The sequence below is a fragment of the Halyomorpha halys genome, unplaced genomic scaffold (assembly GCF_000696795.3).
Source record: "Halyomorpha halys isolate HHAL.00 unplaced genomic scaffold, Hhal_1.1 Scaffold128.1, whole genome shotgun sequence".
Classification (NCBI taxonomy): Eukaryota; Metazoa; Arthropoda; class Insecta; order Hemiptera; family Pentatomidae; genus Halyomorpha; species Halyomorpha halys.
This window is the reverse complement of record NW_027110898.1, coordinates 1,961,565-1,975,095: the sequence shown is the minus strand read 5'-3', so window position 1 is coordinate 1,975,095 and position 13,531 is coordinate 1,961,565. Positions and strand designations below refer to the sequence as shown.

Below are 13,531 nucleotides of genomic sequence, written 5' to 3'. Positions count from 1 at the left end.
GCAGGCCAGACTAGCTATAAAGACAGGCCAAGTCGTAACATCATCAATATGCAAAGATGTTATTTCATGGATAAAAGAAATTGGATGGCAAGAGTGGCAAGATGAATGGTTTACCATGAGAGACAAGTTAAGAATGGTCCAACAGACAGTGAAACGTCCAACCAGAAACTTGAATCTGCTACGGAGAGAAGATGTGGTATTAACCCTACCATACTCGACTCACTCGGTCATCTCATGAAAAAAGAAAATGCACCAACGTGTCGCTACTGTGGGAAACGATCTCACTGTTAGGCATATTCTCACTGAATGTATAGCTCACGAACCACATCGGTTCTCTTCAGATTTACAGGAGATGTTGAGCGAAGATCCCACAACAATAACAAAACTTTTTCATTTTCTAAAAATCATTAATATTTATGATCACATATAGTCTAACTAATTGTAATTGTAATTGAAAATTTGTAAATTGTAATGTAATGTAACTTGTAATAGTAGTAGTAATTGTAATTGTAAATTTGTAAATTGTAATGTAATGTAACTTGTAACAGTAATTGTTAATTTTTAACTTTCTCACTTATATGTAACTTCCTCACTTTGTAACTTTGTAAATATGTCAATAGTAATCTACTAACTTTGTAAATTCAGTGCAAATGACCCTAGTGGTCGAAACACTTAAATAAATAATTGAATAAATAAATCTCTCGAAGGCAAATGTTGCTGGTGCTGATGGAAAGATGATATCTCCACTACTGTTGGTGAAACTGGTCAACGCGTTCTCCCCTAATTCGGAAAAAAAGTCTTGAAACATTGTGAACGCACTTTTTAGCATATTGGAGAACATTTCATTCTTTACTTCTTACAATCACAAGGATTTCAATAACCTCGAGTATTATGACTCAGTTCTTGCTAGGCTTGTTGGTCTGTTTAGTAATAGTTTTGATTGGAAGAATGGTAGTGGTTATTGGTTGTAATGTTTTTTTCCCCTTCGGTTTAACCAGACGTTTTTAACTGGTCAAAATTGTTACAAAGAAGGGTTTCGGATTTTTTAATTCTTAAAAAAAAAAAAAAATTAAATGCCTTAATACATACGGTTTTAACTGTTCAAATGATCATTTATATATGATAATATGTATTATCATTTATATATGTAGTAAAACCTATTTTGGATTCTACTTAGAGGAAAAAAAGTTTATACACTAGATGTAATTGTTTAATTTTATGTAATAATACAATTATTATTAAATTTAAAACGTGTTTTGACAATGATTTTGGTAACCAATTTTGAGATATTCTAAAGAAGCTCCAAGGTATTTATTTATTATTCCAATTAGATTATTCCATTTATTCTAATGAAAGGTACTTAAAAGTACAGCATTTAAATGAAACTTAAATAAAAGAAAGATATTTTGGAACTTGTTCTTTCCCAGCCAATGTTCATTCAGTTTCATTCACAGGTCCTCAGGATTTTACCCAAATCCAAGGTTATAGTTTTAGGTTTTTGTCTGGGAGCTAGAAATTTTTTTATTACCTCATAAGTAGCGAATTTGAATGGTAGAAATGGAACATCTTAGATTTGTTTAAAAAAAAAAAAAAAAAATTCAGACAGTTTCTCAAGGTGACTTTGGTGTGTAAAAGTTTTAACAATTATCATTTAGGGTTTAAATATTTAATTTTGAAGTAAATTTAATTTTTTATTAAAAAAAAAATTATCACTCATTATTAGTAGTAATAAGAATGGATAAATATAAAATATGGAAGAATTTGATAGTTAACTAAAGGAGAAAATGGATATTTTTGTATTTCCATGATTGTTAGGCTAACAGTCAGATTTCACATACAATTTTGAAGTCTCACATGAATAAAATTATTTCCAAGGATTCATTCATATCGGTTGTAATATGGCCTTAAAGTACCAGATGCATTTCTGTCTCTTAAGCATCATAAATTCATTATAATCGAGTGTTTTACTAATGTACTTGCAATGAGCACTTTAATTCTCATTGCTGTGGCTTTCCCGTAGCAATATTTATTACATTCAAATGCATCTTTAATTTATTTTTATAAATCTCTCAGTGAAACAGTTTTATTATATATATATAGGTCTTAATTAAAAGATTGCAAAATTATTTTTTTGTCATGTTAGAATAGGCTGTAGTTTATTTAAAAATATATTTTAGAAAAAACACCATTGTTGTGGACCAAAATATCAAATTAAAAACAGAAATGAGAGAAATTTTAATTAGTTCTCGCCATTTACCATTTTGATTGTATCATTTTTTTGGTCAAAAATATGTTCTTGACTATGTTCATCTTGAGCATAGAGGTCATCCTTCAAAATTGGCCAATACCAAAGTGGCACTGTATAGTTTTGGCTTATGCAGCAGTAACCATGCACATTTCATAAATTTTAGTTTATTTGGTCATCAATATCTTCAATATGGAGGAAAATCCAACAATTGACCATGATATTTACCCAATCAGCTCCTTGTGCAACCTTTAGTCCTGAAAAAGTACTTCCTTACTAAGCACTAAGCCCAAGACCCTTAATGGGCTGTACTTGTACAGGTTTTTGGGTTTTGATAGAGATTATTGAAAACTTTACAGCTCTATTAACAAAGTTATTATTTTAATTATTGAATTTATCTAGTTATAATTTATGAACTCCTTGTTACAAATCATAAATTTGCTATGTATTATACCTGCTGTAAATTGGGAAGCCAGGATAATTACAGAAGACAATTATCCATAATTATTTATATTAATTAAAATTATTTGTGTCCTTTAAACTGTTATTATTGGGTTACATTCCCAAAGGTCTAGCTAGCATGCTTACCAATTTACCAATTATATATCTTTATATGTATATAATATTGTTACCATTGAAACATATAATATATTAGAGAGTGATATTGGGTAATATGATATTCAAAACTACACAAAGGAGCTAAATATTTATTTACATTTATTAGATCTATGAATAAAATAATATTTTAAAATGATTAAATACTCTGTTAAATGGTTTGATATAAAATGTATTTACATTATATATGATATGAATACCTAATATATATTTGAAGTGGGTGATGCATGCCTTTGGGTGTTGTACTGTTATTTCTACTTCATTATCTGCCCCTCTGTCCCAAGTTCCTGACCAGCCCATGCTTTGAAGTGTCTGAGCCCTCTGTCCAGCTCAAAGTCCTAGTTTCTCCACCTTCCTCTTGCCAAGAAATCTCACTTTCACCCACTTAGGTATCAGGGAGTGTCATCCTTTAGTATCTACTTCCTCATTGGCTACCTGAAGTTACACCCCTTGAAGGATAATTCATAAACAGAGTCTGACAAGTTGTAGGAACATACCACAATTGACAATCTGTGGTCTTGCCTGCTGAACTATTTTCCGGCTGATACCTGGCCTAATGAATTTGTCCAATAAAACACCTTTTATCCATTAGGAAAAGGTTCCTTCACGTTGACAGGTGTCAATAATTTTTGGTCAACCATCACTACCCAAGGATCAGGTGCCAGGATGATCAGATAAAGATATATATAATATCGTGAGGGATAATAATACAAAATATGTAGCAAATTCTACAGTTGTAGGTATATATAAAGTATCATTGGTTTCCAGTATATATTGATTTACTAAATAGGCTTATTATTACAAATGTGTAACTGTAAAAAATTTGCTTTAAAAATTTGGTTTTCTTGCACTAGCTTCATTGAGTATTTACACCTTTTGGTTCTTCTTCTTCTGCCCAATTGGAATAAAAAGGCATAAAAATCCTGCCACTAGTTAATACAAAAAAAATATTAAGTAAAAACATACGAATTCTGATAAAGCCTAATTTTATTTGAAATATAGAAATAAAAATTAAAAATACCTGCAACTATAGATGTTATTCCAAAATATCCAATTCTGCAATGGTGATCAAATAAAATTCCCAATGATTGACCCCCTGTAGTAGAACCCAACCTTGCAAACGTCATTGTTAGGGAGGTAGCAGTGGACCTAGATGAGTAAATATTTGATTTATTAGAATTAGTCTTAATTTTTAATCTGTAATAAAATATAATCTAATTTAGAATATTTTTAAATCCGAATTAATGACTTGTAATGAGCAAAAACCTCACAAGTCAGAAAATCACAATTCTGATAAAATGAAGAACAACCTTTTTTGTCATAATTCATCTTTAATATCCCTGAAGTTATCAAATTTTTGTTTTCTAAATTTGGAGTAATTTATCATGAATGTTATCCGAACTAAAGGTGATGCTAAATTGTATCCTGAGGCTGTGAAGAGGGAAAATACAATCAAGATTTTGTGGAATAATATATTTTATAAAATATATTAATATATATTTTATTTTAATATATTATAATAAAACTTAATGTAAGAATATGACAAGCTACATGATGTAGATTTTTTGTAATGCAATTTTGAAAAAAAAAAATCTGTAATTTTTATTTAATATTTAATGCAGTTTATATTGAATAACATTATGGTGTTAGACAAATTAACAAAATAAATAGTTTTATAGAGAAACAAAGGAGCATTTTGTGCAAAATTCGAATTTTCTTTAAAATTGTAGTGTCAAATTTTTGCCCCAAGCCATTCAAATATATTACGTGTAAAATATACTGTGCAGTATATAAATTGAAATAGTACCTCAATTGAGTTGGAAATAATTCAACTACAATGCTGATAATTACAGGAAACATTACAAATAGGAATACAGTCATAGTAGCAATACATAAAATTATAAGAAGGTGTGATGTCAAAAAAACAGTTAGGAAGCTTAATCCTGCAGCCGAAAATGAACAAATACCTGAAATTAAAAACAAGTGAAATACAATTTTTTTTTTAACATACTTAGTAATCACAAAAAATCATTAAATTCATGAAAAGATAAGATGGCTTACATATTAATATCTTTCTGTCTATTTTTAATCCCCATAGACCAACAGCAATGCATACTGCAACTTCAGCTATTCCAAGGAGCATTCCAGCTAACAGGAAATCATAATTGATATTACAGTCCATAATTTCTCCAGTGTTACTTTGCTCCATAAGATCACATATTGTGACATTAAAGATGTCATGGGATTCATAATAACTCAGTACTCTACTGGTCTGTTCTGGGAACCACATAATCAATGTGTTGCACCTATTTAACAAATAAATCAGTTATAAATATAAATAAAATGTAATATCATGTAGAAAATCATCAGTCTTATATAAAAAAGGGTGAGTTCAACAATTTTACACTTTCAAAGAGTATATTTTACACTTTGTTTGGTCTTGAAAACTGTGTTTGGATGAATAAGTTATAGTATGTTTGTATTTTTGATAACCTCAAAGATTCTCTCCTGTATTTCACACAGCTCCCATTACAGAAAAAAAACTCAGTAAAATTAATTTTTTTAATTCTTCCTTTAAATCGGAATAAACACCAATGTTATGAGGGATACAAATTTTGTGAAATTTTTTATTTATCAGAAAACGAACCAATTTTAGGCTTCAGTATTGACAAAACTGTGAAATTATCGATAGTTCAACTTTAAACAGGTTTAAGCACAGGCAGATAAAAAAAAAAATTGCAAAATGGTCAATCGTTCCCCTCGGCTTCTTAGTATTACTACAATTCATATAGATTGTTTTAAAAAAGATATGATTTTAAACTATTACTACAGTTCCCTGCTCGATTCAGCACAACACATGGGAGAATCTTTGTTCTTAAACTTTCCAAAAGCAAGAAGAATTACAGTTTGGAATCTGGTTCTAATTAGTAGTTAATTAATCTGCAACATTAGTATTATAAATTTTTTATTTCATAATAAAGAGCTTGTTTAGAATTTTTGTTTTTGAATAATGGCAACAAATATAACAGAAATTTAACTAAAAATAGTCATGAATTATTTATTTAAGTTTATACTGACGTTCCAACTAGACTGAAGAGTAAGAAACAGGACATCAGAGTAAAAATTAAATATTTCTTTGAGAATAAAGTAGCAATATCTCTCATCATCTTCTTAAAATAATTTAGTAATTGGTTACCATCAGTTCCAATTTTGGTACTCATTTCATCTAAATCCAGACTTAGACTTGATATCTGGAAAGAAAAACCATTGTATTATTTTACTTCATTTAATTGAATTTTTACATGATTATAATTTATGATTTAAAAATGTAGATTTTATTGTAGAAATTTGAATAAATTAATATGAATAAAATTCTTATTAATCCCTATGGTCAATAATATTTTAAAGTACCTACTGGGAATTCATCCTTGTTTTTTCTCTGGTTAACTGCATAAATACTTCTTATCACTTCTAAAGTCTCATCATGTTTTCCAATAGTATATAAGAACTTTGGAGTTTCTGGTAATTTAGACAGAAGAAGGATAGCTAAGGAAAGCGGAAGCAACATAAGTAAGATATAAAGTCGCCATGATGTAAATACCAAGTCACCATAGATAGGTATATATACATCTAATGGTAAGATAGTCCAAGCCATAGCTGAAAAAAAAATAACAATATTTATAAATGTTGCAAAACATAATGAAAATTATCTCTTAAAACCAACACGCGGAGAAGTTCATCCTCCTAACAGTTCCTGAACTCTCTTCAAGACCGTAAATTAGTAGTGCTGGGCCTCCAAACACTAAATGTCCAACACCACACTTATGCCACACGGGTGGGAAAATGTACCACGACCAGGTTCGTGATTAAAAACTTAGATATAGCCTCACTAATAGAAGATGTGACAGAAGCTCTACGCACTAGACCCTACTGCGGTCTGACACCTACAGTGCACTGATGCAGAAGGTAGAAAGACCCCTCTTTCCCCTCCAGTAGTAAATGTACCCTCTTCAGTAACCATTGGAGATATACAGAAGATTAGGCATATAAGTTGTTGCCTATTTATGGTCACGAAATACATACCGCCGAAAAAAAGAGGCCCACAGTATGGTCACACCAAAAACTATTGTGGTTATGAACCTCAATGTGTCCGGTGTGGAAAACAGCACCATATTTGTGCATGCCCGCGGGACCATAACAAAGCTGCTCGAGAAAGCAGCGGAGATGAAGATCAAATTAGCGTAGAAGAAACGGGCTCCCATTGAAGTACAACCCAGGGCCAATGGGATGGTTCGGAGAACTGCTCCCTTCTCCGACGCATTGCAGACCCCTAGCTAACACCCACTACCTCGGACCGAACACCAGCTACCAAGACAAATCAGAGAACAGGATCCTCATTTGCTCATAAACAATCACTGCTCCTCTCACAAGTAATGACGCAAATGATCATCATGCTCACAGATTTCTGCACACAATTCATGGCGGATATGAAGGTGCTCATGTCAAAATTATTTCAGGAATTGTGGGGGCTGGTTTCACAAAAATGATTCCCCAAACCGTCTTAAACTCCAATTGCTGTGGCCTGTCCACCAAACTAGATGGGGTGGAGGCGCTACTTGCGCCCATCGAACCAACCGTGGCCATACTCACAGATACGAGGCTACGAGGGCGACCGCCTCGCTTCAGAGGATATGCCGTCACCACGAACGACCCCAATAGCGGTGTGCTTATAGCCGAGACGGAGAAATTTAACTACTGCGAAACTGACTGGAGCAGGCTCGAAGAAGAGATGTACCATCGGCTGAAGGAAAACCGCACCGTTGAAGAAGTAGATGCCTACATCGACCAATTCACAGCAGCGATCGTAGAAGCTAATTAACAATTACCATTATAACTACCAACTTCTTTTAACATTAACATATGGATAGAAATCACTCATAGAAAGTAGCATTCTCACCTGGTAGATAAATATTGCACGTAGCCATCATTGCTGTCATAATCAGGAGGCCTTTAGATCTGATATTAGATGGACAAAATTCCCCAACATAAACATACGATGATGTAAAAGTTCCAGTCAAACTGTAAAATAAATGAAATTTTAAAATGTAAATATATTAAATTTTGAAGTAAAAGTGGAATAGTATGAATTTTCCAATTGAATGAATTGGTATAAGTGTACACGAGCTCCAACGGTGGGAACTTCAAAACTCCTCTATACAGAATGCTACAAGTTACCATAGCCAAGATCTCCACTTAAAAGGATCTATTGGCAGATTTGTTTTCCTTTTTTAGCGAGCGTAGCGAACGGAACTCGGCAGCTATTATCTTTATAAAGCAATAATATTAATACTATAAATAGGAATTTTGAATTTCCCGCCATCGGAGCTTGTTTTGCACACTAGTAAAACTTATTTTATATCTGTGAATACAAGTAAACAATCTGGCTCATTTGTGCGCATTTGGTTGTTTGAGGTAAGAAGAATACTCCTCTCTATACTACGTACTTGAAGTCTTTTTTTTTTTTTGGCTCTACTGACATCTACTGTAGATCTTTGGCCGCCAAACTCAGCCTTCTCCGCGCGTGTCTATCTTTGGCTACTGCTTTGCATTGTTCTGCATACAGCTCTTTTGCATCTTTGTAGATCCTACCGGTCCATCTGGCTTTTGGCCTCCCACGTGGTCTCTTAATTACCATACTGACATTCATTGTAGTGTAGAGGCGTTCTGGTGGATTTCTTCGAGTCACATGTCCTGTCCATCTTAACCTCCTTGCCTTCAAATGGTGAGATATTGACTGACCAGTCCCTGCAAGCAGTTCATTGTTAGTTCTCCTCCTCCATGTGTTAAGGCTCTGATTCCAGATCGCTCCTGTAATTACACGGAGGACTGTCTGTTCAAATCTCTATCCTGCTTTCTAGGGTACCTGCTAGAGTTCAGGCCTTGCAGCCATATATTAGAGCTGGCTTTTTCATGGCATTTTCTCTGATTTTTTATTTGGGATTTCTGAGTAGTTGAGATTTTTAAAAAAAAACTTTTAGTGCATTATGTACTTACACAAATCCATTACAAACTAATACAATTCCCAAAGCTGTTGTGTTGGGCGCTAAACTCCATAGGACAGTGAAGATCAAAGTAGCTGTCTGGGAACACATCATAACAAGTTTTCTTCCAAAAGTATCAGCTAGAAAGCCAAAGAACTGAGATGACACCAACATACCTACGACATGATGGTTTTGAATAATACAAAGTTGAAAAATTCTGTTAATTTTTAAACTATTTATTATTTACGAATTCAGATTTTCAATGGAAACTCAAATTTTGAGGTTTCTTGTGTCCAAATAACCAAAATGGTGTGAGTTTGTATCCGTGCGTGTGTGTGAACAGCCTAGGTCAATAATTAAAAGTCGTGCGTTACTGAAATTCTATATTTAGAGCAGAGCTATGTCTGGAATTCTATATTTAGAGCAGAACTATGTCTGGAATTGTACCGCAACTTTTTCGTTAAAATCGACCCTGCGGAACTACCACTATATATTGTCGATTTTACACTCTTTTAGGATTTTCTCAAAAAAGGCTCTAATGATTAAACTTTATAAACCAATGTAAAATTTAGTGTTCTTTAACATTAGATAGATTTTACACAAATTTAAATAGTCTGGCAGGTCTTATATGCTGATTTTTTAAAAAAATAATCCTCTAAATTACCTTAGTTTGGTTTATTAGAAGTAAATAACTATCTAAAATTTTTAGTAGTAACAAGAAATGAATGAATATAAACTATGGAAGGATTGGATAATTAATTTAAGGAGATATAAGGAAACATATTTTATCCATGTTGAAAACACATTTCCGGAAATAAGAGTAGTAACATGAACGTATTATGTTCCGTCGTTGAAGGAAATGTAGAGAGAGAAAAATATTTAAATAAAAGCTCAGTTGCATGCAAAATACGTTCCATATCGCTAGTCCCATAAACGTTTTCGTCACCATAGTTACTAAATAGTAACTATTTTAATTTAATTTAACCTATATAGGATGACTAACTCGAAATTCTTTGTATTATCAATATTGAGATAGAAATGCTTTATTCATTCATGCTGCCCAAATACATCGGGTCGCTACATTACACAGCATACTAATCAATCCGTAATCGGACATATCGCACTAGTATTTCTAAAGTGACACAACTCAAAAATCGGTGTTTTTGAGTTATGACTATGAAAGAAATTGGTAAATATATCTTTATGAATCATCAAAACTGTATCAACCTAGCTTCAGAGCTTGTCCGCCAGAGGGCACTTGTGTCACTCTTGCTGCCTTAATGCTATTCCCCTCCATAGGCAACAGTATCACATAGTCAGTTGTCTTGAATTTTGAGTTGTATCACTTTAGAAATACTAGTGCGATATATAAATTACATATTTTTACAAGATATAATCAAATAGAAAGAAAACTTTTTTTTTCTCACAGTTTTCTTTTACAATCAATACCAGTCCACACAGTAGATAAAAATTTTTCAAGTTATTCCTTTTTTTCCTCTTCCATTTCACAATTTTTATTTCATTTGATCGACAAAGTCACTTTCTCGAATTCCCCCATATAACAAATATTAAAAATATAAAAATAATAAAGTAATAAATAAAACAACAAACAAGATATGCAATGTATGCATGTCATCCTTCCTCTGGAAAACAGTTTAGCATTGAATAAATTGTTAAATTAAATAAAAAAGAGCAGAATATTGTAGATAATAAATTGTTTTATTTTTATAATTACGCCATTTATTGGTTAAAAAAATGACAACAATTTTTAACGAGAAATAATAATAAAAGTATTTTTCTGAAAATTGTTGAAAATGCAAACTGTAATTTGAAAATAGTATATGAAAAATTAATGCGGAGAAGTATTTTCATAGTGAACAATACAGAAATATGCGTTCTAAAACGAAGGAGGATTAATTCCAAATCTAAGTATGCTGTTAAGTGAAAGTTGTGTTATGTGTGCACCGCACTAGAGTTTGTTAAGAATTATTTGAAAACCTTAATTTTTTTTAATAAATGGATTATGGACCGGGTGCGGTAAAATTCACTCTGACTTTGACTGCAAAGTTCACTCTGACTTAGACTTCGGTCAAAACGAAGCCCTGCAACGTAGGGCAAAACGTTGGCTCAAATAAAAATACTACACAATATTATTATTTGAGTTTAAATTTAAGAAGATGGCCACGGGACCTTCTAATTTAAATTAATGTTTGAAGTACCACCAATGGATGGTTCCTTCCCAAGATTCTCAAGTGTATATGAAACATACTACATATTTACCTATTGTATTATTTTGTACAGTTGTAAATTACATTAAATAAATAATTAAAAAAAATGAGTTTAATTTTACCGCACCCGGACCATATTTAAATAGTGTAATATAATTGTATACCAAAAAATAATTACATGAAAATATAAAATTCAAAATATATTTACCCGTGAAGCCCATTGAAGTCATCATCCCCTTCATGGTATTTGACATCTGAAATTCACACCCAGCAACCGGACTGACGTAGGCCATTCCTTGGATGCTCAGCAAGGCAGCAAAACCAATGAGTCCTGCTGTTATTATGACATACCACGTGTACAGGCCACTTCCTGTCGGTGTATCAGTTAAATAATTATTTATAATTACTAAGCATTCATTTATGAGAGTATCTATAGAAATTTTCAATTATAAAAATAAAATATTCAATTATAAAAATAAAATATAACCTTTGGTCCACTACGTTGTGCAAGTTTGGTGGGAACTTGTTGAGTTATAAACACCAACTCAACCAGTACTTTCCTATAAGCAGATGCGAGAAAATACATCTGTCTTTATTATAGACGACAATATCTAATTTTATTTCTTGCCTTGTTCATGAAGTTTCCAGTTCGGGTGAAACTTTGCAGGAGATACCTTATCTAAAGATGAATTCGTTCAGAATATAAAACATTTGGGAATATGGATCTATCTAAATATGGTTCATAAGCAATTTTGAATATAATAAACAGAGTTATTTTATACTAGGATTTTTGCATTTTCAAATGTCCTGACTTTTCGGAATTTCAATACCATCCTTCCTACCTCCAAAAACGTCACTATGGCATTAAAGAAGTACCTATTATTTTACACATCATTGCGAGTTTTGTAACAGCAAGAAACACTGTTGACGAAAAGACAGTATAGAAAATTAGCTTTAAAGCAATTTGGATCTGACCAGTTACCGAATTCAATATTAACTGAGGAGCTGACATAGTAAAGGAAGGAAGTCACTAAACATAATTTTACATTGAGCCGAAAAAACTCCATAAAACAAGATTTTATTTGTTAGAGACAAATGAGAAAAATCATAAACTGTGAAAATTCTCCAATATTTTTATTTTATTATTAGAATTATCCAATATTTTTTCCACACCATTGTTCTGATTTTTGTTTGTTAATGAGCTCAATTGATGATCAACATTAGCTATACTGGACGATACATTACATGGAAAATATTATTTTTGTAAGCCAATAGGAATATGTCGTAGGAGTATAAAAACAAAGATAAAAATATTTTGTTAGCAGACCATAGCAAATAGCAGATCTAAGAGCTATGTACTAATTAATACTATATTTTTAATAAATTATTAAAACGAATTCCAGCTACGTCCGACTGTCTGCGTGCAAAATATTAATTATTAAATTAAAAATCTCTTATTATTTGCTTGCTCTTGTAATATTATAGAAGGAAGGTACATTTAGACATAACTCAATTTCGCTCCCTACATCAGTCGGATAGAATTTTATAAAATAAATTTAAAAGTATACCATTTAAGGAAATTTAATTGTGATGAAGATGCTATCTATGCTAATTTTTTTTAGCTCACAGATTGGGTTTGATGTTATTTTTTCCCCCGATTGATCGTCGATTTCCTACCACTGTGGGGCGTCCTAAGCGTAATTTCAGCTCCGTGTCAATCATTCGATGATTGCGTGCATACAAATCACAAAATCATCTTAATGCCAGGAAGTATAAATACATTTTTTACAAGTCTGTCACTCTTTAGTGAAATAAATATTAAGTTCCATCAACTCAGACTCCTATTCTACTTTCCATCATTTCTTTTAACTAATGAGTCGAAAATAGTTAACCGTAGATATGTAAGAGGAGAAGATAGTCGGGAGGGGGGGGGGAGAGGGGAGAGGACATGGTCAGCAGAAAAACACAAATAAACAAAACACAAAAATTTTTATTTGTGCCTACGTTTCGACATGATTTTCAGGTCTTCTTCAGGGCTATAAAAACAAAAAGAGATAACAACCATCATTCAGAGAAAAAATAAAAATAAGACAAATTACAGACTAACAAATTTGGAAATATAAAATAAACAATGAAATGAAAATATAAACTAGTTTATTAATAACTATGGAATTAGACAGTAGTAGATTGATAAAAATATTAGATTAAACATATCTTCTTACCTATATAATATTATATTTAATCTCATATTAAATGATGGTTGTTACCTCTTTTTGGTTTTATAGCCCTGATGAGGAACTGATAATTAGGTCGAAACTTCGGCACAAATAAATAATCTTTTGTTTATTTGTGTTTTTCTACTGACTGCATCTCCCCTCCCCCCCCCATCTTCTCCTCTTAAA

The 13,531-nt window shown here is 32.0% G+C and overlaps 1 protein-coding gene across 1 annotated transcript in view; it reads right to left on the bottom strand.

Moving 5' to 3' along the window:
- Window positions 1–2,932: 2,932 nt before the first annotated feature.
- Window positions 2,933–13,531, bottom strand: part of LOC106678220 (synaptic vesicle glycoprotein 2B) — a 14,397-nt gene continuing 3,798 nt past the window's right edge. Inside the window, exons 2-10 of the mRNA XM_014416620.2 lie at window positions 11,338–11,499; window positions 8,915–9,077; window positions 7,818–7,939; window positions 6,276–6,517; window positions 5,939–6,111; window positions 4,922–5,166; window positions 4,668–4,827; window positions 3,882–4,009; window positions 2,933–3,789 (exon numbers count right to left, since the gene is read on the bottom strand). Of these exons, the coding sequence (XP_014272106.1) occupies window positions 3,728–3,789; window positions 3,882–4,009; window positions 4,668–4,827; window positions 4,922–5,166; window positions 5,939–6,111; window positions 6,276–6,517; window positions 7,818–7,939; window positions 8,915–9,077; window positions 11,338–11,499 (1,457 nt within the window). The 3' untranslated portion in view covers window positions 2,933–3,727. The remainder of the gene's footprint in view (window positions 3,790–3,881; window positions 4,010–4,667; window positions 4,828–4,921; window positions 5,167–5,938; window positions 6,112–6,275; window positions 6,518–7,817; window positions 7,940–8,914; window positions 9,078–11,337; window positions 11,500–13,531) is intronic.